The sequence below is a fragment of the Acipenser ruthenus genome, chromosome 47 (assembly GCF_902713425.1).
Source record: "Acipenser ruthenus chromosome 47, fAciRut3.2 maternal haplotype, whole genome shotgun sequence".
Lineage (NCBI taxonomy): Eukaryota > Metazoa > Chordata > Actinopteri > Acipenseriformes > Acipenseridae > Acipenser > Acipenser ruthenus.
The window spans coordinates 2,367,807-2,393,689 of NC_081235.1; the positions used below are offsets into that span (position 1 = coordinate 2,367,807).

The 25,883-nt window shown below is 43.5% G+C and overlaps 1 protein-coding gene across 1 annotated transcript; it reads left to right on the plus strand.

Annotated features, from left to right (window-relative positions):
• Positions 1-1,760: 1,760 nt before the first annotated feature.
• Positions 1,761-25,375, plus strand: LOC131721077 (thrombospondin-4-like). Its single transcript, XM_059014236.1, has 15 exons — positions 1,761-1,900; positions 6,291-6,364; positions 7,334-7,385; positions 11,419-11,588; positions 13,353-13,490; positions 15,520-15,597; positions 16,159-16,311; positions 16,923-17,027; positions 18,438-18,545; positions 19,347-19,506; positions 21,746-21,864; positions 22,841-22,893; positions 23,006-23,199; positions 23,870-24,048; positions 25,239-25,375. The coding sequence occupies exons 1-15, from the start codon at positions 1,822-1,824 to the stop codon at positions 25,314-25,316; spliced, it is 1,740 nt and encodes a 579-aa protein (XP_058870219.1). The 5' UTR covers positions 1,761-1,821; the 3' UTR covers positions 25,317-25,375.
• Positions 25,376-25,883: the final 508 nt, after the last annotated feature.

Sequence of the window (25,883 nt, forward strand, 5' to 3'; positions counted from 1 at the left end):
GCCCTGTTGGATTGGGAGCTGTATGGCACGACTCGCCCTGTTGGATTGGGAGCTGTATGGCACGACTCGCCCTGGTGGATTGGGAGCTGTATGGCATGACTCGCCCTGGTGGATTGGGAGCTGTATGGCACGACTCGCCCTGGTGGATTGGGAGCTGTATGGCACGACTCACCCTGTTGGATTGGGAGCTGTATGGCACGACTCGCCCTGTTGGATTGGGAGCTGTATGGCACGACTCCCCCTGCACTCCAGCGCCATGCCTTTACCAGGCCCTGAGATCCGGCCTGTTGATTTTGAGTAATTTTAGACTTTACTTTAGACTACACTTTAGGACTCTAGTCTGATTTTTTAGGAGCATTTGAGTGAAATTGAGCAGTTTGGCTTTCAATGGAAGGTTTTGTTTATAAAGGAAATCACACAAATCCAGGAACATTTAGTAACACGGTAGGAAAAAATGAATAATGCAGGCAGTATTAAATACAAAACCATGAACTGAACCGCATTCAGACAGTAATATAAATAAGCTATTAGGAGAAACGTAGAGCACAGACTACACCCACAGCAATACATCTGAGACTCACGAGAGAAAATCATGCGAATAAAAGCCACAAGACATGCTAATTAGACATGCTAATGTAATTCTGAAACACATTCCCATTATATTTCATCACGAGGGACAGCCGTTTACAGGTGTGCAGAACCAATTTGGTTTAGAGCCTGCTAATAAAGCCCAAAGAGAATGCTTTGCAATGATTAACCCTATAGCAGTTTCCCACAATCATGTTCAATTTCACACTAAAATAAATGTCTACTGTTGTTTTCCCCCATTAAGAGAAGAGTCTTGATGTATCAGTCAATAGCAGCATTTTTACTTCTACCAGCCCGTCACAATGCACTGTCAGCAGGGACGATCGCACGGGTGTCGAAGGTGAGACTGATCATCAGATCCATCTCACTGTCTTACCTTTAGTCTCACACTAATGATGCAAAAAGCCCTTGTGTGGAACTATTAAAATGATCGTGCAATGGTCTTTAGCAGATACTGCTTTAAACCTTGCTGAGCACAAGCATTTTACAAATAAATTTCAAGGATGTGATGAAAAATGGAAACGAGACGAGACTGGTAAACCAAATTTCATGAATGACACATGTGTGAGGAAATGGTTTTTTGTACCCCATACTTTATCTACCTTTACCTTTTGTTTCTCCTACCCTCTGCCCATCCACTTGATTTCCAACTGTGCCCTCTAGCCCTGGTTTCTGAGTTTAAAGTATTGGTTTGGGTTCACTTTGTCAACTCCTTTGAAGATTTTAAAGACTTCAATCCTGTCCCTCCTAATTCTTTCTTGTTATAGACTGAATAGATTCACTGTCCCCAGTCTTCATATAGTTATGAAGTCGCTCTTGGTGGTCTCTCTCCAGGGCCACAATGTCCTTTTGGTGCTGTGATGATCAGAACTGAATTCTAGGTGTGGTCTCACCAGTGCGTTATACAACCTCATCATAACTGCCATTAGATTTGTACACTTGTGACTATGTGCCCCAGCATGCTGTTTGCCTTTTAAGTACTTGTCCAAACTGCCTGGTTGCTGCCAGCTGACACCACGGTTCTTTCAAGCAGAGATGCTTGTCCAGGATTGATTCGATTCTCACAAGGGCTCAGGCCAGTGATGATGTCAGACAGACAGACACACACACACACACACAAGGGGTATATAAAGAAGCAAGGCAGTCTAAGCACAGAGATTGCAAAGCCAGGAGGGAATCTTGAGCTGTTTGGAAACCATTCTTTTCTTTTTCGTTTCTGAAGGAACACAGAACATGTTTAAACTTCTGTTTTTGATGATGGCTCTCGATATTGGGGGCCGGTTGGTTTCAGGTCAGTTGTCAGCATCCAAAGGTAGGTTTTATGAAAGCTAATTTTTGTATTTCTATATTTTTGGCACTTTTTTTTAGCTATTCCTCAGCAGAATGTTTTTTTTTTCTGAAGATTGCACTTGTCTGTGTTTACATGACTTGGGCTACATAATCTATAGTAATATTGCAATATTTTTTTCAGAAAATTGTGTTTCCATGAATTTTAAAATAGTATTTTGTGAGCGCTGCATCAACTAGGTTTCTGTTTGTAAGCATTTTCTTTAAACTTTTCTTAATAATTTACTTTTCATTTTTAAAACGTAAAATGAAAAACACCGGTCTTAAATGATTGGCTTCTTACAACTGAAGTTATCACTTACAAAAGTAAAAAAAACAAAGCAAAACAAAAAAAAACAGTAATTATGTTTTTAAAAGTTTTACCAAACTTTTTTTCTGTTATACTGTGAATTACATAGTTTACAATGATTTGCCATGCTTTTTAGTATGCTTTACCATACCTCTCTGGGCTGTGTAATGCATACCTATACTTTACCATGCTTGTACATATAACTGTATAGTAATGGCACCAGTGTTGTAGTGAATTCCAACAGAATGTTTAGCTATTCCATTGGAACTCATGCAATCACCCACTCTTCATTTTGATCACTTAAAATGCTTGATTCAGGTATGTTTATTTCTTAAAGAAAAAACAAGTTAATTCATTTCCAGCAGTATTTCAGGTGTTTAGGGGAATCGAATCTTGTTAGCAGTGAAATGCTGCTGTTTTGTATAGGGAGTAAATTCCTGAGATCATTTTTTTTTTTTGCAATCTACAGTAGCACCAGAATATTCAGGCAGCTGCTATGAGTTTCAATATGTTAGATAATTATGTCATTTGTTATTTAATACTGGATACAAGTCATTTTCAGAGTGGTGAGGATATGGATCAGCTGTTCTTGTGTTCTAACAGTGATTGCATTACCGGTATTAAAATAAATGAATGTTCTTTATGTTTATTAACAGCAGGCTTTATCACAGATTTGATTTTCCTCTGTCGGATTGTAGCAGACAATATTTAACAGAGAATGTATGTTCCATTCCCTAATACTGGGCACCACTGACACATTCCAATAGAAATAATTAGGATTTCTATTAAAAAGTTGCTATTGAATAATACAGAATCTGAGCTAATATTATATAAACTTTTGTTAGTGTGTCTGATTTTTTTTTAAATTGATTTTCATTTTACAATTTTATATTCAGATGTAATATTTGCCATAATCTTACCAAGCCTGTATTTTGTATTTGTAAAATATTATATATATATTTTATAGTTCATCTGACAGTATCAATGCTTACATTACCTTGATAACGTACCTCTTTTCACTAAATAGTATAATTAAAAAATGATGCTTCCCTTTATTTTATGGGACCCGGTTTAGTTCCTGTATCTTCCAAACCGCACTCTGAGGTCACAGGATGCGGTGCTGCTGGTTATTATTATTATTTATTTCTTAGTAGACGCCCTTATCCAGGGCGACTTACAATTGTTACAAGATATCACATTATTTTTACATACAATTACCCATTTATACAGCTGGGTTTTTACTGGAGCAATTTTAGGTAAAGTACCTTGCTCAAGGGTACAGCAGCAGTGTCCCCCACCGGGGATTGAACCCACGACCCTCCGGTCAAGAGTCCAGAGCCCTAACCACTACTCCACACTGCTGCCCTTATTCCAACAAAAGCAACACGGGAGGAAGGGCTTTTTCTTGTAGAGCTCCAAAATTATGGAATGCTCTGCCTTCGTTTGTCAGGGGACCGTTACAGTTTTCAAGTCAAGACTAAAAATGCACTTTTATAAAATGGCTTTCTTATCTTAGTGGGTTTTAATGTAACTTTAAAATTGTATACTATTATTTAAATCTGTTATTTAAATGGTCTGATTGTGGCAGTTGTATGTGTGACATGCTATACAAATGTATTGTGGTTTGTTCTTTTTTTCTGCTATGTACTGAACAGTGTTTTGTGATACTTTTGTATAAAAAGCGCTATATAAATGCAATACATAAATAAATAAAAACAGAATTTAGAAATGACTGAATCAAAAGTAAACCAATGCATAACTAAATAACTGAAGATAATGCATAACTGATAACTGAAGTCCCAGCACTAATATGAACTGTAACACAAAATGAACACTATTTGTTAATGTTTTTAAACTAGTTATTAACAGTTTATAAACAAAAAAAAAAGTGCCCTAAAATAAGTCCCACAAATATAGAGGCACCCCATATTATCCATTTAATATAAATACAATGCTAATTAAGCCATGCTATTTACTATGAGGGTCAGACAGAGGTAAAAGGAATGAGCCAGCCCCAGTCGTTCTGTATTCATTCATCTGTCCCAAAGGATTCAGGTTACAAACCTGTTCTACAGATGAGTTCTGACAAATGAACCCCTGTTGAAAATCACTCTGTAAATATATTCTCCGTGTTTTTGAATGAAAACAGCACACTTCCTAATGTGAGAACACCCAGGGGGTATTTAACTCACCTGGGGGTAGAGGAAGGCAGCCTGTCAGCAGGAAGCTACACTGTACGTGCTGGAGGGGAAACAGAGTGGCTTGGAGATGTCAGTACAAAATCCCCATGGGAGTGCTGAGACAATGAGGCTCAGTATACCACTAGCAAACACTGAGAATTAGTACTGCCAGTATTAGCAACTGCTGATGACCACGACACATAGCATGACAGACTGACAAACGGACGTATGTACAGACAGACTCGATACACCCCTGCAAGCTGATACTCCCAATAATACATGAGAAATGAAGCTCCTTCATAACTGAATACATGCTTTACCAGATACATGCAAACATGTAAGTGCGACACACAGATCAAAACATGTACAGACAGACAGAAACGGAAACGCCACAGCAAGAGCTGCATCATTTGAATTGGTAACAGAACAAACAGCACATCGAAACTTCAGACCATTTCCAGAACTTTTAAAACAGTTACAGGACAATTGGCTAGAAGTTGAAAATTCTGCCTACAGGTAATAGCCAGAAATGAAATATTATTTTTGTCTATTGTATTTTTCTATGTGTATCTAACTCTAAGTAGACACAATTGGGGTAAACTTGGCTTCAGCTCTTTTATTCATAATGTTAATAGTGCAATAAAATTTGGGGATCAAACTTAGCCCAATTGTAAATGTTAATATATGGTATGTAGGGTGTCTCTGATTGTATTAGACATGTCATCTCGTGCAGTTTGGGTGAGAGGACCCTTTTGTACATATCACATCTTTATGTGGATAGTCCATTTATGCTAACTTGGCCGTTTTTGAACATATTAATTTTTAAACATTTAATACAAACCTTGCAGCCTTACGATACAACCCATCAAGTTTGTTTGGGACATCATTTAAAGGGGTTCTAACAAGACTTTCAATTCTTACCACTTATTAGCATCAGCAACATGGTCTTTGGGACCCAACAGGAAGCCTGTTTTGATACAGTACTAACAATGATAAATGGGACGTTTGTAACAAATTCTACAGACCTCCAGTGATTACTGTAACATCTGTGGGTGTGTTCTGTCATGGGGTTAGCCTCTCAACCAGGGAGACATGAAATGGACACTTTAGAACATCTACAGCTATGGCCAAAAGTTTTGCATCACCCTATAGAATGAACTAATTTTGCTTCATAAAGTCGAATGAAACCTGCTGAATAATGTTACGTTAACATATTGAATTACATACCACCTTGAGGTTTTCCATATACTTGCATCTAACATGAAATACTGTACTACTATTATGGCTACCGGTAGACTTGCAGAACCCCACTACTTACTCTTTAAGGCTCCTTTCTGGTGTGGTTGAAGCACAGCTGTGTGGCACGGTGGGTAATGCAGCAGGTACAGCTTTAGTGCCATGCAGAGCACCAGCATGCCTTCTCACCTCAGTCTCACTGGAACGAGAAAACACTCACTAGTGCTAAAATTAGGAACGATACATACAAATTGAACAACTGTCTTCCCTTCCCCACAATCAACCTTAACCTTGACTATTCCAGCATGGTAAAAAATAACCTGAGAAAAAACATGTAGAATCATACTGAACATACATACAGTAATAGGGTCTGACACAAGTAAGGCATGACATAGTGAGGAAAAGAAGATGTTGCAAAGTATCCCTTTCAATTCCATTTGATCTGTCTGTGAGTAAATACCAGAAACCCAGCTGTGCTTTTATATAGAAGCAGGAAGACCAGGACACCAAACTCATCCTCTCAGCTGAACTTGAACCCAGTCCTTTGAACCATGTCCTTTAAACCCAGTCCTTTGAACCCATACGTGGAACTCTGGTTTAACTAGAACATTTCACATTTAAATGTTCTTTTTTTTTTCTTCCAAAAACAGAAGGGCAAATTGTCAGTCAGATAAAGGAGACCAATCAAGCTCTGTCTGAAATCAAAGAACTCTTAAAGCAACAGGTAAGCATAGGAATACAATGCTAACATTACAAGCGAGGTCCCAACTAAGCACTTGAATGGGTTTAGTTTTCTCAGGGTCTGCAAGATGAGGAATGTTGTCTAAGTGACGGCCAAAAATTAAATATTTCCTGTGGGAGTCGTTTCATCTTTAGTGGAAGTACCATATGGTATATCTGCAGAATTTACCTTGTCTTATTCTTTCCATGTTTATCGAATCCTATGTAGGCCCAAATGATGTATTTATTTTTGCTTCGGTTTTTTAATGTGAGCGCCATCTTTAAACAATGTAATCTTTGAGTTCATCTCATATTGATAAACACCATGCAGAAGATTGTGGTTGTTTAAGCATGTGGCAGTAGACACATTACTCTGTGTAAAGATACTCTGTGGTAGTTTCATTAAAGAAGAAAGCTTCCATAGTAAATGTTTCATCATGGACCAGCTTGTAGACCCTTGATCCAAGGGTCTACAAGCTGCGAATTTTAAGAGGCTTGCTTTCCTCACAGTATATGCTTGCATGTGTGGCATCATATGAAAGGTAACCCTCTCTGGAATGTCACTGGACCTCCTCACTTTGCAATATGGATTTTTAAAAATCATATTCAATCAGATCACGTCAGCTGGCCAATCAGAGCTGACCATATTATTTGAAAAGTAATTTGCTTTTGTAATTATTGTTAATGTGTTGCACCACACAGAAAGGACAAGGCTATAAGAGAATAGAATTCTGCCTTCCTGTGACGGCCAAGAATGAAATATTTACTATGGAAGTGTTTCACCCGTAGAAGAGTGTATTTGCAGAAATTGATTTATTTTTTACTTGGGGATCAAATCACACATAGGCCCATGTGTGCATTTTCCTCATTTTCAGATTCCTTCTTTGCAGCCTCTACACATAGAATGCACATTGCATGTTACCGGTATGGGGCTATTTTTTGTTGAATTGTGTTTTTTATTGTGTTTTATTAGATAAAGGAGATTGTTTTTCTGAAGAACACGGTCATGGAGTGTGAAGCATGCGGTGAGTCAAGCTATTGAAACGAGATGCTCACAGACTAACCTAATTAACCAACCTGTCATGTTGTGTACAATGTCCCGGTTTGCAGTTGCATGCAGTGCTAACTTCACTAATTGAAAAAGACATGTTATAACTCTAAATAATAGGCCAATGCAAAATAAGACGTATTACCCGGTCCCTATCACTACAGTTCACCCCTGGGACGCGAATCAGATGGGAAGCGAAGCATTTACAGAAAACAAAGATAGATAAAGAAAACCAGGGCTTCCATGCATGGTGGCAACGTGATTTCTTAAGAAAATGGAGGTAAACCCAATGCCTGGTGGCAGTGCCAATGGAATATAGCCTAACGTGAACCACACGTTTCACTGAGTGACTGGCAAGATACTGTGATGTGTACGGGACTAGGGGTGGGTTATAAATGTGGGGAGAAACCTGGGGACCCCCTGCTTTTACAGTGCTAGAGCAGACATCCTTTGGGCTCTGAGCTGCATTCAGTCAGTCAGTCAGTGAATGTTTCTTTTCTTTGCTGCCAATCACATCAGTGTGATCGCTTAGTTCCGAAGAGTCCTTGTAAGGACTGTCCATTAACCCTGTCTCGTCGCAATACCAACATGAGAAAAAAACATTTCGAAAGATGTCTTTTTTTATTTTTATTTTTGTTATGATAAATTATTTACCGCTTACTCATCTGCACATTGAACAAAAAATACTTTTTATAAAGGTTATTTGCTATAAGGGGCATTTTTAGTTTTACACTGTTAATACGTGGTTAATTGTATGTTGACGTGCTGCATTCATTGTAGTTAATATTTCTCAGTTATGCATTATGTTGTAGCCCACTAAAATAAATGCATGGCCTGCCAAAGGTTTTTTGGTTTTTGTGGCCTTCTACTACCTCAGAGATGCCCATCTGTCACAAAGACGGCCGGAGTGGGTGGCGTCAGACCAGAAGCAGGAAGGAATACAGAGAGACTTGGGGTTTGGTATAAGCTGGGCGCGTGATCGCGCTCAGCATTTAATAAACAGAACAGAAAATAAAAGGTTTTAAACACAAAAACACGGGACACGGCACTACACGCCAAAATAAAAAGACAAACAAAACTGACTACACAGTAAACAGACAGACAAACGAAACACGGTGAGTGAGACAGTTATTCACTTTTATATTTACGTTCTTTCTTATTATTTAATTTCTCCTTCTCTCTCACTCGTTCTCCACTCACCGAACACCTAACCACGAGTGACTAAACGTGCATCTATTTATACTGTTGTGCTGGGATTCAATTACTAATTAATTACTCACTTGAATCCCAGCACGTGAATTCATTACGTGAAACCCCGTGTTCACATATTATATTTTAAATGCACCTGCGTGATGTGCAATCCCGTGCCTAAATACAAATCTACACTTTTTAAATACACGTGAAACACAGACCCGTTTATATCCCGTGTACCAATGACTATACACCAACATTTACACACGCAACATACAACACATAACACACAATTGCACACAGGGGCGGGGCACATTGCCACATATACCCCCCCTTGTGCGCAGCACACATGGCCTCAACGGCCACCTCCCCCCTTAAAAACCCAGCAGTCCAGGACAAAGTCTCGGGCTGGGAAGGGAGGCTTCAGTGGGCCCATGGCTGGCCATGCTGTCAGCACCCCTGCCGGTAGTGGCACGGCTGACAGCCTGTTGGTCCCGTCCTGCAGCGAAAAAGCCCCGACCTCCCCCTTCTTCGTAGCCGGCAGCTCCCTCCTGTGGGGCTCCGGCCACAAGAACTCCTGCAGCGAAACTGCTGCTGGGGAAAGTGGTCTCCAGACCTCGTCCCCCTTCTTTGTAGCCGGTAGCTCCCTTTGGTGGGGCTCCGACCACAGTACTGCCGGCAGCGAAGAAGCTGCAGTAGGAGCAGGTCTCCGGACCTCCCCCACGATCTCCGGCAGCGAAACTGCTGCAGTGGGAGCAGGTCTCCAGACCTCCCCCACGATCTCCGGCAGCGAAACTGCTGCTGGGGTTGGTGGTCTCCAGACCTCCTCCCCCTTCTTCGTGGCCGGCAGCTCCCCTTTCTGGGGCTCCGGCCACCGTACTCCCTGCGGAGGTACGGGCAGCAGAGGCAGCTCCTGCTCCTCTGCTCCTGGCGGTGGTGGAGGCAGAGGTAGCTCCAGCTCCTCTGCTCCTGGCGGTGGTGGAGGCAGAGGCAGCTCCAGCTCCTCTGCTCCTGGCGGTGGTGGAGGCAGAGGCAGCTCCAGCTCCTCTGCTCCTGGCGGTGGTGGAACCAGCAGGTATTCACCCTCTGCTGGTGGAGGTGGGAGGGGCCAGCAGTCCTCCCACTGCGGTGGAGGTGGAACCAGCAGGCATTCACCCTCTGCTGGTGGAGGTGGGACCAGCAGGTATTCACCCTCTGCTGGCAGCTTGGGTCCTAGGGCTGTGGAATCCCCGACTTCCCTCTCTTCGGGCTGTGGACGCACCGACTCCTCCCTTTTGGGCTGTGGACGCCCCGACTCCTCCCTGTTGGGCTGTGGACGCACCGACTCCTCCCTGTTGGGCTGTGGACGCACCGACTCCTCCCTGTTGGGCTGTGGACGCACCGACTCCTCCCTTTTGGGCTGTGGACGCACCGACTCCTCCCACTCAGGCGTAGGACGTTCGGGCTCCTCCCACTCAGACGTAGGACGTTCGGGCTCCTCCCACTCAGGCGTAGGACGTTCGGGCTCCTCCCACTCAGGCGTAGGACGTTCGGGTTCCTCCCGCTTGGGCTGTGGACGCTCAGGCTCCTCCCGCTTGGGCTGTGGAGGCAAAACCAGCAGGCATTCTTCCTCTGCTGGTGGAGACGGGGACAGCAGGCATTCTTCCTCTGCTGGTGGACCTGCTACCTGGGCTGCTGTTCCACTTATAACTGCTTCCAGGTAGCTGAGGACCAACCCCACACCTTCCTCCCAGGTGCTTACGGTCTGTTCCCTCGCATATGCCTCCCATCGCTCCCTATCCATAAATCGCAGGAACTGGACGACTACTGGGATAGACTGGGCCTCCAGCCCAGCATTTTCCAGCATCCAGTCCCGCACTTTGATGGCGTCTTCTGCCATTTTTTTTTTTTCTTCTTTTTTAAATCCAAACTGCGGTTCCTGCTCTGGCCTGAGTCCTGGAGGCGCTGTCGATCCCACGCAGGACACCACGTGTCACAAAGACGGCCGGAGTGGGTGGCGTCAGACCAGAAGCAGGAAGGAATACAGAGAGACTTGGGGTTTGGTATAAGCTGGGCGCGTGATCGCGCTCAGCATTTAATAAACAGAACAGAAAATAAAAGGTTTTAAACACAAAAACACGGGACACGGCACTACACGCCAAAATAAAAAGACAAACAAAACAGACTACACAGTAAACAGACAGACAAACGAAACACGGTGAGTGAGACAGTTATTCACTTTTATATTTACGTTCTTTCTTATTATTTAATTTCTCCTTCTCCACACTCGTTCTCCACTCACCGAACACCTAACTACGAGTGACTAAACGTGCATCTATTTATACTGTTGTGCTGGGATTCAATTACTAATTAATTACTCACTTGAATCCCAGCACGTGAATTCATTACGTGAAACCCCGTGTTCACATATTATATTTTAAATGCACGTGCGTGATGTGCAATCCCGTGCCTAAATACAAATCTACACTTTTTAAATACACGTGAAACACAGACCCGTTTATATCCCGTGTACCAATGACTATACACCAACATTTACACACGCAACATACAACACATAACACACAATTGCACACAGGGGCGGGGCACATTGCCACACCATCCCAGATCGTTACATGCTGTTACTGAACTTCTGCTCTGTTGGAAGATGCATTGTTACTTCATTTTTCTTTTCGTAGCCTATTGCTATATAACCTCTGAGCACTGGCTTCTTGGGTTGGCAAAAAGGTGCACCCCGTTTATAAAGTGAGCTCCAGGTGGGGTCCCGTTACCTGGAACGCGGAGACAATGCTCTCACTGGTTCTGACATTTGTTTCCTGCAGGGATTCACAATGACCGGGTCGACCCCCCAAAGCCCGCCCCCCGACAGACCTGTGTGCCGAGCCCGTGCCACCCCGGCGTGCCGTGCATGGAGACGGCTGCAGGGATTAAGTGTGCCGCCTGTCCCAACGGCATGCTGGGAAACGGAACACACTGCACTGATATTGATGAGGTAGAGAGTCTACCATTACCACAGGGGTGGAAATAAAACAGTCTGGTTTATTACAGATGTTACTGTGAACTGCAATAGCCACAATGTATATGTTTTTAATGTAACATTTCTTCTTCAGGTTAAAGAGTTACTGTTTATATTTGCATGATATGTTTTACCTCCAACAAGCTTCAAGGTACATTTTCATATTTGTTTTACTATTTCACTGTAAAGGCACAGATATCTACATCTATGGCAACTAGAACTAAAGAGTAGCTCCTGGACTCCTACAAGGCACCATAAAAATGAACCAAGGCTCGTCACACGCCCTGCGTGCTGGCTCGTCACACGCCCGCGTGCTGGTTCGTCACATGCCCCGCGTGCTGGCTCGTCACACGCCTTGTGTGCTGGCTTGTCACACGCCCCCTGTGCTGGTTCGTCACACGCCTCGTGTGCTGGCTTGTCACACGCCCCGTGTGCTGGTTCGTCACACGCCCCGCGTGCTGGCTCGTCACACGCCCGCGTGCTGGCTCGTCACATGCCCCGCGTGCTGGCTCGTCACACGCCTTGTGTGCTGGCTTGTCACACGCCCCGTGTGCTGGTTCGTCACACGCCCCGCGTGCTGGCTCGTCACACGCCCGCGTGCTGGTTCGTCACATGCCCAGCGTGCTGGCTCGTCACACGCCTTGTGTGCTGGCTTGTCACACGGCCCGTGTGCTGGCTTGTCACACGCCCCATGTGCTGGTTCGTCACACGCCCCGCGTGCTGGCTCGTCACACGCCCCGTGTGCTGGTTCGTCACAGGCCCGCGTGCTGGTTCGTCACACACCCCGCGTGCTGGCTCGTCACATGCCCCGTGTGCTGGTTCGTCACACGCCCCGTCTGCTGGCTCCTCACACGCCCCCCGTGCTGGTTCGTCACATGCCCCGCGTTCTGGCTCGTCACACGCCCCGCGTTCTGGCTCGTCACACGCCCCGTGTGCTGGCTCGTCACACACCCCGCGTGCTGGTTCGTCACACGCCCGCATGCTGGCTGGTCACACGCCCGCGCGCTGGTTCGTCACACGCCCCGCGTGCTGGTTCGTCACACGCCCGCGCGCTGGCTGGTCACATGCCCGCACGCTGGCCTGTCACACACCCGTGCGCTGGCTCGTCACATGCTCCACGTCCTGGCTGGTCACACGCCCGCGCGCTGGCTGGTCACATGCCTGTGTGCTGTGGCTGTATCCCAGCAAAAGAATGAGCTTGGCGTTGTAATAGACTCCTCGCTGCAGACAAGCAAATACTTGGGTATATAGCTAAAAGTGTTTCATATAGATCAAGAAGTTATGATGAGGTTGTATAATGCACTGATGAGACCACGCTTACAGTACTGTGTTCAATTCCAGACTAATCCCAGGAGTATTCAGCTATGAAGATGAAGTAACTGAATTTATTTAGCCTTGATCAAAGAATAAAGGGGGGACTTGATTGGTTTTTTAAAATCTTAAAAGGCATTGAAAAGTTAACCCAAACCAACACTTTAAGCACAGTACAGGATCAAAGGACACAGTTAAAAACAAGGTAGACATAATTAGGACAGGGGGTAGGAGACCCTTCTTCACAAGGAGAGTGCTGCGGGGATGGGATGGGTTACTTAGCCATGTTGTTGATGCTGAATTACTGGGCTCTTCAAGAGGTCAATCAGCTATAGGATACGAGCACTGGTTGCCAAATGGCGGCCTCTCTTTCGTAAGGTTTTTTAAGTTTTTGTGCTCTTCTGGTCTAAGTGTAGTTTGTCTCTCCAGTGCACTATGAGCCCCTGCCACCCCGCCGTGCGCTGCATGAACACAGCTCCCGGATTCCGCTGTGGCCCTTGTCCTGCTGGATACTCGGGGCCCACCTTGGAGGGAGTCGGCCTGTCCTTCGCAAGAGCAAACAAGCAGGTAGCCATTTATAGAGCAACACAGATAGACTGGACATAGTCACAATAAATCACTTTGATAGAAACAGACACTGCCTGGCCACTTTATTAGGGGCATGTTCTCCTGGTATATCCTGGGTCCCTCGATTACTGTGGAGGACTGAACGAATGCTGTAGTAAAGCAATGCTGTGGATCAAGGCTGAATGAAGGCTTTAGTAAGCAATGCTGTGGATCAAGGCTGAATGAAAGCTGTAGTAAAGCAATGCTGTGGATCAAGGCTGAATGAAGGCTGTAGTAAAGCAATGCTATGGATCAAGGCTGAATGAAGGCTGTAGTAAAGCAATGCTGTGGATCAAGGCTGAATGAAGGCTGTAGTAAAGCAATGCTGTGGATCAAGGCTGAATGAAGGCTGTAGTAAAGCAATGCTATGGATCAAGGCTGAATGAAGGCTGTAGTAAAGCAATGCTGTGGATCAAGGCTGAATGAAGGCTGTAGTAAAGCAATGCTGTGGATCAAGGCTGAATGAAGGCTGTAGTAAAGCAATGCTGTGGATCAAGGCTGAATGAAGGCTGTAGTAAAGCAATGCTGTGGATCAAGGCTGAATGAAGGCTGTAGTAAAGCAATGCTATGGATCAAGGCTGAATGAAGGCTGTAGTAAAGCAATGCTGTGGATCAAGGCTGAATGAAGGCTGTAGTAAAGCAATGCTGTGGATCATGTCCACCCAACCATGCTGCACTTGAACCCTGATGACAGAGTCACCACAATCCCTGTATTTCAATCCAGCTGAGCAAGTCTGGGAGGAATTTGAAAAGCGCACCCTCTGCCTTCCGCACCAATCACATGAATGGAGCCCTTGAGACACCTTGTGGACTCTGTGCCATGTCAATCAATCAATCAATCAATCAATCAATCACTACTTTATTTATATAGAGCCTTACATACAAAAAGTATATCAAACAGAAGAAAATCAAAATACAATTCATGAGTATAGAAATTAAAGAAAAAAAGCTCATATAAAAAACAGGAGAAAATCCAAACATATAATACATTTGTATAGAAATTAAAGAAAAAAACTAATCTAAAAATGTACGTTTTCGATATTGACTTAAAGTCATCAACTGATGTAGCACCTCTGGTATGTGGCAGTGCAGTCCACAGTGACTAAAAGCTCTCTCCCTTCTTGTGCACACTTGTGGGAGCACAGAGGCCTGCATGAGATGACCTTGAATCACGAGAAGGTATATCTGTGACTAGAAGCTCCTTTATATAATCTGGTGCCAGACCTCCACGTGCTTCATAAGTCAGACGTGCAATTTTAAAATCAACTCTGAACTTCACTGAGAGCCAGTGCAGTGAAGCCAGCACAGGAGTTATATGGTCTCTTTTTTTCGTTCTTCTGAGGAGCCCAGCAGTTGCATTGTGTATCAGCTGCAGTGAAGCCCAGCAGCTGCATTGTGTATCAGCTGCAGTGAAGCCTAGCAGCTGCATTGTGTATCAGCTGCAGTGAAGCCTAGCAGCTGCATTGTGTATCAGCTGCAGTGAAGCCCAGCAGCTGCATTGTGTGTCAGCTGCAGTGAAGCCTAGCAGCTGCATTGTGTATCAGCTGCAGTGAAGCCCAGCAGCTGCATTGTGTATCAACTGCAGTGAAGCCCAGCAGCTGCATTGTGTATCAGCTGCAGTGAAGCCTAGCAGCTGCATTGTGTATCAGCTGCAGTGAAGCCCAGCAGCTGCATTGTGTATCAGCTGCAGTGAAGCCCAGCAGCTGCATTGTGTATCAGCTGCAGGTGATTTATGGCGTGACCCGGAAGCCCAGTGAATAGAGCATTGCAATAGTCAAGTCAGGAAGACACCAAAGCATGGATTCGTTTTTCGTGTCAAGGCTGTGGTCAGGGCAAACGTTGCCCAACCCAGTATTCGGTACATATCCTAATAAAGGTGCCAGGAAGAGTATTTGTTTTGAGATGACTAAGTGATGTATTTTGGAAACACAAATATTATTTAAGCATAACTAGCCCTGTTAATGTTTGTGTGACATTGTTTCCTGTGCAGGTTTGCAGTGATGTGAATGAATGTGAGGATGGTCGCAATGGGGGCTGTGTTGCCAACTCTATCTGCTCCAACACACAGGTACAAATAATAAAGGGAAACATTAGGGTCAGGGCCTGGTCAAAATGTACTGATTAGAAGTAGTATCGTCATTTTATTGGAAGGGCTGCCCCTCCCTCTGAGCTAGTAAAAGGGGTTTAAGTTAGCATGTTGTGTGTAAGGTGTCTAAGAGATGTCATCTTGTGAATCTCTTAGACAATAAAAGACACCCTATACTCAACACATTAACTTACTATACATCACAAAACAAAGGTATACCCAGGAACCATCAGACAGGTAAACGTGATGCTGTATGTTCTATGCAGGGGGTGACAGTTATACACAGGATGAGATGTTCTGGGATTGTCACAAACCCTCCACTGTGATTTGTTGATTTCTCATATGTGAGTTGTAACATTAACTCACATACTAGCATTTAAAATGCCTACTTACATGCATGTTATGTGCGTTCTCAGAGTGATTCTGAAGAATTCTGCACGCAGTTATATATAGCCTTTATGAAGGCGTTCTGAATCCTACATTGTGTCTAATTCAACTAAAGCATTCCCCACCTGTCTGTCTGTGTCTCTGTGTTCTGAGCAGGGATCCTTCAGGTGCGGCCCCTGCAAATCTGGCTATATCGGAGACCAGAGGCAAGGCTGTCGGGCAAAGCAGGGCTGTGTGAATGGACAGCCCAGCCCTTGCCACAGGAACGCACAGTGCATCCCTCAGAGAGACGGAGCAGTCACCTGCACTGTGAGGATAGGACAAATATTACTGAACACTGGGTCGCATTCACAGAAACAACTGTGTTTAGAAACGCTGTCATGTGATTGAAATCTTTTTGCTTCCTTGTAACGTCAGTTTGGGATTTTTCAGTACTACAGATAAAAGAAGCACTTCCTGTGGTGTAGGCCACGTGGTCTGATTGAGGGATATACACTACAGTGCAGAACAGGACACATTTATGCACGAGGAAACAACAGCAGCTTTTAATTCCAGAGTTGTATTTAAAATGCAACTTGCTATTAGGTCCAGTCAAGAGTCTAATGGGGGGAGGAGGGTCTTACTGCTGAAGAGATTGAAAATGACTTATCTTAGGATTCTGATTATTAAAATGTTCCCAGTGTATTACATTATGTTGCATCGAAGTTATCAGAGGATTTGTTAAAAATAATCTACAGCATGTGAGTCTGATTAAGAGGTTATTTAACAGAGGCTTTATATGTTTGGGTCTGCAGCTAGTGGCTTTAATACTGAATACAGGAGAGGTCTTAATATTGAAGGTGACTCACAAGGCGTGTTAATAAAGATATCACACAGGTGACTGTATAATAACACCCTCTTATTGAATGGTTTCTCCGCAGTGTGGTGTTGGATGGGCAGGGAATGGCTTCATGTGTGGAGAAGACACTGATATTGATGGATTCCCTGATGAGAAGCTGCCATGTCCAGAGACACCCTGTCAGAAGGTAATGTCTTCAAAACATTGAAAATGTTTGCCACTGAATTTATTACGTTTCTTTTAGTATTTATATTTTAACAGCATTTATCAAGTTTTTAGTCAAACAATGCTTCCAGTTAGGGCAGCAGTGTGGCGTAGTAGGGCAGCAGTGTGGAGTAGTGGTTAGGGCTCTGGACTCTTGACCAGAGGGTTGTGGGTTCGATCACAGGTCGGGGACACTGTTGCTGTACCCTTGAGCAAGGTACTTTACCTAAATTGCTCCAGTAAAAACCCACCTGTATAAATGGGTAATTGTATGTAAAAATAATTTGATATTTTGTAACAATTGTAAGTCGCCCTGGATAAGGGCGTCTGCTAAGAAATACATAATAATAATAATATAAAATACTAGGAGGATGACTTCTTTTGCAATTTTAACCTGTTTCTATTACATTCTGCCACTATAGGGTCACACAGTGCTAGCTATTGCACAATTAACCAAGACACCCAGACAGGCATTTCCGAGCACTGGCTTCCTGTTGTATGCAGTGTGTCTGTGTTAGTGTGTGCAGTGATGTTAGAGCACTGGATCCTGTTGTATGCAGTGTGCCTGTGTTAGTGTGTGCAGTGATGGTAGAGCACTGGATCCTGTTGTATGCAGTGTGCCTGTGTTAGTGTGTGCAGTGATGGTAGAGCACTGGATCCTGTTGTATGCAGTGTGTCAGTGTTAGTGTGTGCAGTGATGGTAGAGCACTGGATCCTGTTGTATGCAGTGTGTCTATGTTAGTGTGTGCAGTGATGGTAGAACACTGGATCCTGTTGTATGCAGTGTGTCTGTGTTAGTGTGTGCAGTGATGTTAGAGCACTGCATCCTGTTGTATGCAGTGTGTCAGTGTTAGTGTGTGCAGTGATGTTAGAGCACTGGATCCTGTTGTATGCAGTGTGTCAGTGTTAGTGTGTGCAGTGATGGTAGAGCACTGGATCCTGTTGTATGCAGTGTGTCTGTGTTAGTGTGTGCAGTGATGGTAGAGCACTGGATCCTGTTGTATGCAGTGTGTCTGTGTTAGTGTGTGCAGTGATGGTAGAGCACTGGATCCTGTTGTATGCAGTGTGTCTGTGTTAGTGTGTGCAGTGATGTTAGAGCACTGGATCCTGTTGTATGCAGTGTGTCAGTGTTAGTGTGTGCAGTGATGTTAGAGCACTGGATCCTGTTGTATGCAGTGTGTCTGTGTTAGTGTGTGCAGTGATGGTAGAGCACTGGATCCTGTTGTATGCAGTGTGCCTGTGTTAGTGTGTGCAGTAATGGTAGAGCACTGGATCCTGTTGTATGCAGTATGTCAGTGTTAGTGTGTGCAGTGATGGTAGAGCACTGGATCCTGTTGTATGCAGTGTGTCTGTGTTAGCGTGTGCAGTGACGGTACATTCGGTTGTCTTCCAGGATAACTGCCTGACCGTGCCGAACTCAGGCCAGGAGGATGCAGACAGTGATGGGATTGGAGATGCCTGTGATGAGGACGCTGATGGAGACGGGATATTGAACATGGAGGTCAGTTCATCTCACCACACAGTGGTTCTTACTGCAATGATTCAAACACTGTGCTCTTCAGGTCTAGCTGCCTGCCAGCCATACATATATGTAGCCCAGGCTAGATCAGCCAGCGTCTTGCTGCCATGCTGCTTTGTTTGCAGTCAATACCCTGCAGTACACTAGATTGTGCTGTACTGATAAGAAGACACTTGACTGATCTAGCCTTCGTTGCATTACTTATGGCAGGCAACCAGAGCAGCTCTGGACTCAGTCAAAGAACCTGAACACAGATTTATATAAAAAATAAGCAATATTTGTGGAATATCTAATTGCAAGAAGAACCACTCGGGATGATTTCAAACATCATAAAGTTAAAAAAACAAATAAACAAATAAAAAAACAATGAAAGAAATGTAATTTGAAGCTACGCAATACAATTAACTAGTAGCAGTACATTGAGACAGCTACTGTAATGTATTGATTAAACTATAGTTTAAGAAAACAATAACCTGCACAGTCACAGGACCAGAATCTTGAACACTAGGAAGCGTGAGTGGTGGCGATGAGGCTGCTGCACACAACAGGTACGTCCCCTGCAGTTCCAATGCTAACAATAGGATACATCTCATGCAGTTTCAATGCTAGGGTACGTCCCCTGCAGTTCCAATGCTAACAATAGGATACATCTCATGCAGTTTCAATGCTAGGGTACGTCCTCTGCAGTTCCAATACTAACAATAGGATACATCTCATGCAGTTTCAATGCTAGGGTACGTCCTCTGCAGTTCCAGTGCTAACAATAGGATACGTCTCATGCAGGATAACTGTGTGCTGGTGCCCAATGTGAACCAGAGGAACGTGGATCAGGACGCCTTCGGGGACGCCTGTGATAACTGCCGACTCATTAACAACAACGACCAGCGAGATACTGACGGGGACAGCAAGGGGGACGCCTGCGATGATGACATAGACGGAGATGGTATGCCAATCCAGTGCACATTTCCTTAGTGGACAGCTGGGAGCTTTAGTGCAATAACCAGATCAATACTGGGGCGAGTGCACAATACCAGTGTGCTGTTTCCAGACCAGCGTCTGCTGCAGGCACAAACCTGAGTGGCTTGCTGAGCTGCTTGCTGTAGCCCAATGGACAGAGAACTTGCCTTGAGGTTCGAGAATCTCTCTAAATTCTTATTATTTTCTAAATTTAAACACTGTTAGTCTTTCTTTACTAATAGCATCAATGTGGTCTTCTAATGGACACATTTTGCTTTGAGAAGTCAGTGTTGTTATGTGTGTTGTACACTAATGCCTGTAGAACAGGGCGCTTGTGTTGCACATGCTGTATCGGCTCAGTAAGCAGATGGGATATGCAGGGAGCTGAAACACTGATATTGTTCTCTTGTACTATGTTTCCACTGTCGTACCCGACACGTACATAGGCCGCCCAGGTATGGGTAGGTTCGGGTTGGGTACATTTCCACTGCAGGTCCATTGCTGACTCACTGATGAAAATGCGTAGCCCTACGTTATGACGTGTTTCAAGGCGGTCACTTCAAAACTTACCAGAAGATGGAAGGAATGCATGATTAATGGAATTGAGGTGGAGCAGCAGAGAAAGTATAAGAGTAGAAGATGATGGTTAGGATGAGCTAAGAGTGGTGACGAGGAAGAAGCTATTAAAACTAAATTAAAGGTGGGATTACCACGAGTAGACTAGCGCTCCTGCCACGTCAGTGTGTAAGGGCTGTGTGTAGAATGCTGGGGCACCGTATCCAAGAAAGTTAGCTTAGTTGTTAATAGTCACAGTCCACAAATCTTACTCACGAAAAAGATACTTCCAGAGAAAAAGGGTGATGGTAGCTCACCATCTCCATAAAACAAATCAAATGAAATACAAATCACTCTCAAATACATTTCAAATCACACCCACATCTCAAATAATACATAGAAACACAAATAATAGAATACAAAAATAATATCAATTCCTAAACTTATCGTGCAAAACTCAACAAAGGTGCAAAAAGGAATGTATCTTTCCCTATTTTCATGAATGTAACCTTTAGATTTCTTATTCCATTACATTCAATACCAATAACACAGCAGACAATACAAAAGTAATAAATAATTAAAACAGTCAATGCAATTCCAAACACTGGTTGATTCCACATCACGGGTTGAGACGGGGTGATACGTCACGGGTTGACACTGGTGCCCCGCCCTCGCTCTGCTTTGGCCCACGGCCAGACTCAGATATGTTACCTGGCTGTAGTTTCAAGACACACAGTATAAACAGGGCTTTCAGTGCTCTTCAAGGGTCAGGTACAGGAACACAGTGGAAACGGGGCATTGGTGAACTCAGCCACTATTCATACGAACCCCTAAAAATCACACCCACATTCTTGTGTGATGCTTGCTATATCCTGGTTTGAAACTGGTCTAATTTGACAAATCCGTTTTTGAAACAGTAGCCTGAAGATTATTCCTGTGTTGAAACATTTCTGTCACCTTTGGTCTTTTGATTGAATCTAACTAAGTGGCTGTGTAGTTTTGAAGAGAAGGGCAGTGCGGCGCAGATATATAGTTGATTTGTCAACAAAACCACAGAACACGTCAATAGAAAAGCGATCACCATTTTATTACTCAACAATCCTTTCAACAATGAGTTCATTAGAGTATTACACATTTCAAGAGTAACACTAAGCATACAGGCTTGCGATTTCAGTTTAGCATATCATATTTCATATTGCTTTTGCATTTATTTAATTTCTGTTTTTCAAACAAGCTTACAGCCCACTTATTTTGCCAAAATCCAATGTTATTTAGGTCTGCATCTGTTTTTGGTTTGACAGTAACTTTACTCTCCGTTCCCGGTTCACTTTGCTTTGTTTTTTGCATTTTTATTTTTCTAAAGCCACTTTCCTGTTCAAGCTACTATCTTCATTTACAGCAGACACATTTGTCTATGTGAGTGGGATTTCAAACTCGGAGGAACTCATGGCAACATTCCCACAATATGAGAGACAATCATTTTAACTGTTTGAATTACAGTAAGCATAACAAACGAGCAAAAAACAAATTAACAATATTGAATCTCAACAAGTATCAGTTAGGAAGAAGTGTAGTAAGTGGCATAAACAACTCAAAGTGTTGAATCAGTAAGAAAATAATGGTTGTTGATCCCTTACTGAAAGCACAGATGTGTGTGCCGTTTATTCCAGGAATCCGGAACGCTCTTGATAACTGTGAGAAGGTTCTGAACACGGATCAGCGGGACAGAGACGGGGATGGGGTTGGGGACGCCTGTGACAGCTGTCCTGACGACCGGAATCCAGACCAGGTCGGAACAACAATATATAAACACCCATGTGTATTGTACCATTTATTCAACCCGTGGATTATACAGTAACTTGCAACCCTGTTAGCAAATACAGTGTCCCAAACCAGCCAATTGTCAGTTGTCAATTTATAGTGTGGATTTACCAGGGATGAACATAAGACTCCCATTGCATAGCAGTTTGATCCATTCCTGGTTTTATTATGAATTTAGTAAGACACAATGGAGCTTGTTACCTATGCACTGTGGGTAATCAAGCTCGTAGTAAAACCTGCACTGGCTGAAACTGCTATGCAATAGAAGCCTTATTTCTATCCCTGTTTAAATGATGCAAAAGTAAATCTCTCTGTATTGAAAGTTTTCTTCTAAAGTAGAAATGGGACAAACAGGTTATTCATGTTTGAATATTCTTTCAAAATTTAACATTCATTTGAATACAATTTTGAATTCGCTACAAAACTAAGTATAATTCATACATCTCAATGTCATCCAATAAATCCGGTAACCAAATTACTTACAAAAGTGGAGGAACACTTTTCTGTGCAGTAGAATGTGTATTTCAGCCCTCATTATGAATTAGTTTCCTTTTGAAAAACGTATTTATAAAGTCTGTTATATGAATAAATACGACCATGGTCATTTGTGTCACAAATATTTCAGCAGTGTTTGTTGGAATATTGGAATATTTGTCCCAGCACTATTCTGAAGTGATTTTTTTTAAATATTCGAATTACAAAACACTAATGCGCACCAACATCACAAATTTAATAAAACTGTAGTTGTAACCTTATAGTAGAAAATGGTATCCCTTGAGCTGAAAATGAGGCTTCTAGTGAGTAACAAAGCTCTCTCACTGTTTTAACACTCAGGGCAAGAGGTTTCCACTGTAAGCCTTTGTATAATTCATTTTGCCTTAATCTAGTCACAGTCAGACATGCATCTGTGTGACACACTACTCCCTTCTCTTGTATTTCGAAAGCTGGACATGGACAATGATCTTGTTGGAGACTCATGTGACACGAATAAGGACAGGTAAAAAACACTCCATATACCTGCTTTATTCTTAAACACTGCATTGTGTGTCCCTGGTTCCTCAGTGAAGGTGACTTCTTAAACACTGCATTGTGTGTCCCTGGTTCCTCAGCGATGGGGATGGGCACCAGGACTCTCGGGATAATTGCCCCACCGTCATCAACAGCTCCCAGCTGGACACCGACCGGGACGGGCTGGGAGATGAGTGTGACGATGATGATGATGGAGACGGAATCCCAGATGAGCTTCCTCCTGGACCTGACAACTGCAGACTCATTCCGAATCCCAGGCAGGAGGATTCCGACGGTAACAATCCATGGGGTTGATTCAACTGATTCAACAGTGAAGGATCGTCCTTTATATGTCTTTATACTGCAGGAGCCTCCCTACTGCTTTACATATTCTTACAGACTTTGCAAACAAATCCTAACGATTTCAATAGTATTTATATCAGCTGAATACACAGACCCGACTGTGTCCGTCTGCCATCAATTGAATCCACCCTGTTGTTTAATAAAGTAGCACCCTAGTCTGTCGATAAAAGACCAAAATGAACCACAAAGAAGTTCATAAAGAGCAGATGTTGTGACTGTTTACTTAGCAACACTTATCTGAGCAAAAAATCAAATGCAAGTGGAAATACAAAATCAAAGCAGATCTACAGTTTTGAAAAGTCTGTAATTGTTAGAGGAGGGTGTGGAATCAAAATCATTTGAGCTTTTAAAGGTGCATTAGAAATGGCAGAAACTGATAAACCCTCAGACGGGGTCCAGCTTGCAGCTGGTTTGCATGCAGAATATATGAGAGCATGTGGGAATCGCTTCCTGGAACAGGCAGCTGGAGTCTGATTAGACTGAGCATATGAATTATTATTTCTCAAAAATAATAAAAATGAAGAACTCTGTACATGCGCATTGTTTTTGAGACATTGCAGCGGGACATTGGTGTGACATTGTGTTGCTCTTCTCTGATGCAGGGGACGGTGTTGGTAACATATGCGAGCATGACTTTGACAATGACACAGTTATAGACACCATTGACGTGTGTCCAGAGAACGCCGAGATCACACTGACTGACTTCCGAGCCTATCAGACTGTGGTTCTTGACCCTGAAGGAGACGCCCAGATTGATCCCTACTGGGTGGTCCTCAATCAGGTAAGACATTACGAGGCACAGGAGGTTTCAGGCATGGCTGTGCTGATACTCTCCATGCAATCCCCTTCAACGTGTATTAAGACAGCAGGTGGACAAGGTGAGTCCAATGAATATGAATTTATGAATGGACTCATTCTTGAAAAAGCTTTCCGTTCTATGTATTCCTGCAAGAGTTGATGCTATCTGCAACTTTGGAATGAAAATTCACACCAGTGTTGTATCGGCTTTAATTGATTCAAATGTAACTAAATCGTCAGGAGGGGCAGGGTGTGTCCAGCGGACCTGGGGACAGAACGTCTGCAATTAACATTCAGTGCAATTTGCGCTGCTTTCAATAGGACTAAAGCATTCCACATAGGTTATGCAGAAGGTTTCAGTAATGTTTTGCCTGCATCTGGGCCATCGCAAACTCCATTCTGAAGATTAACACAAACGCACACTTACTCGCTCTTGTTAGATTGTGTTACATAGATAAACATTCCATTGCGTTCCTTGAATATTGTTGTTGACGCTTCCTGTATATTCATGAAATAAAACCAGTGAGTCGAACCCTAATCTACGGTAGGACAAAGAGTTGTTTTAAGATTAGGTTCTGAAAGCTATTAGATCATTTTATATCTATTCACACTGCCAGAAGACATTGTCTTTTTATCAGTGATTCGCACTTAGCTTGCAAATGATGGGAAAAGCATCATTTCTTTCTCTCTAATTGAATTTATACCTGCTGACTTAAAACACATTAAAGGGAATCTGGACAGCCCTAATAAAACCCTTTCAGTATAATTGTGTACAGAGTCCTTGATATGCAGTAGTATAATTGTGTAGAGCCCTCGATATGCAGTAGTATAATTGTGTAGAGCCCTCGATATGCAGTAGTATAATTGTGTAGAGCCCTCGATATGCAGTAGTATAATTGTGTAGAGTCCTCGATATGCAGTAGTATAATTGTGTAGAGCCCTCGATACGCAGTAGTATAATTGTGTAGAGCCCTCGATATGCAGTAGTATAATTGTGTAGAGCCCTCGATACGCAGTAGTATAATTGTGTAGAGCCCTCGATATGCAGTAGTATAATTGTGTAGAGCCCTCGATATGCAGTAGTATAATTGTGTACAGAGTCCTTGATATGCAATAGTTTCAACAAATGATATGACAGCACTTTTCCTAAGTAAGTTTTTTTCAATTTTACAGGGTAGAGAAATTGTTCAGACCATGAACAGTGACCCTGGACTGGCAGTTGGTAAGCAGTCTAACCTTTTTTCCTTTTAAATGCTACAGAGTGAAAAATGTAGTTTTACCAGATTTCATTTTGGAATCTTGCAGAAGAACGAGCCTGCGAATCACACGGCATTGCTAAACAGAACGAGCCTGCGAATCACACGGCATTGCTAAACAGAACGAGCCTGCGAATCGCACGGCATTGCTAAACAGAAGAACGAGCCTGCGAATCACACGGCATTGCTAAACAGCAGAACGAGCCTGTGAATCGCACGGCATTGCTAAACAGAACGAGCCTGCGAATCACACAGCATTGCTAAGCAGAACGAGCCTGCGAATCGCACGGCATTGCTAAGCAGAACAAGCCTGCGAATCGCACGGCATTGCTAAACAGAACGAGCCTGTGAATCGCACGGCATTGCTAAACAGCAGAACGAGCCTGCGAATCACACGGCATTGCTAAACAGAACGAGCCTGTGAATCACACAGCATTGCTAAACAGAAGAACGAGCCTGCGAATCACACGGCATTGCTAAGCAGCAGAACGAGCCTGCGAATCGCACAGCATTGCTAAACAGCAGAACGAGCCTGCGAATCGCACGGCATTGCTAAACAGCA

Excerpts from the sequence above, each read along its gene's own strand:
- LOC131721077 (XM_059014236.1), top strand. The coding sequence starts at position 1,822 with ATGTTTAAACTTCTGTTTTTGATGATGGCTCTCGATATTGGGGGCCGG. Across the intron at positions 11,589-13,352 it reads ACTGCACTGATATTGATGAG|TGCACTATGAGCCCCTGCCA; the intron begins GTAGAGAGTCTA and ends TTGTCTCTCCAG. Across the intron at positions 16,312-16,922 it reads ACGGAGCAGTCACCTGCACT|TGTGGTGTTGGATGGGCAGG; the intron begins GTGAGGATAGGA and ends GTTTCTCCGCAG.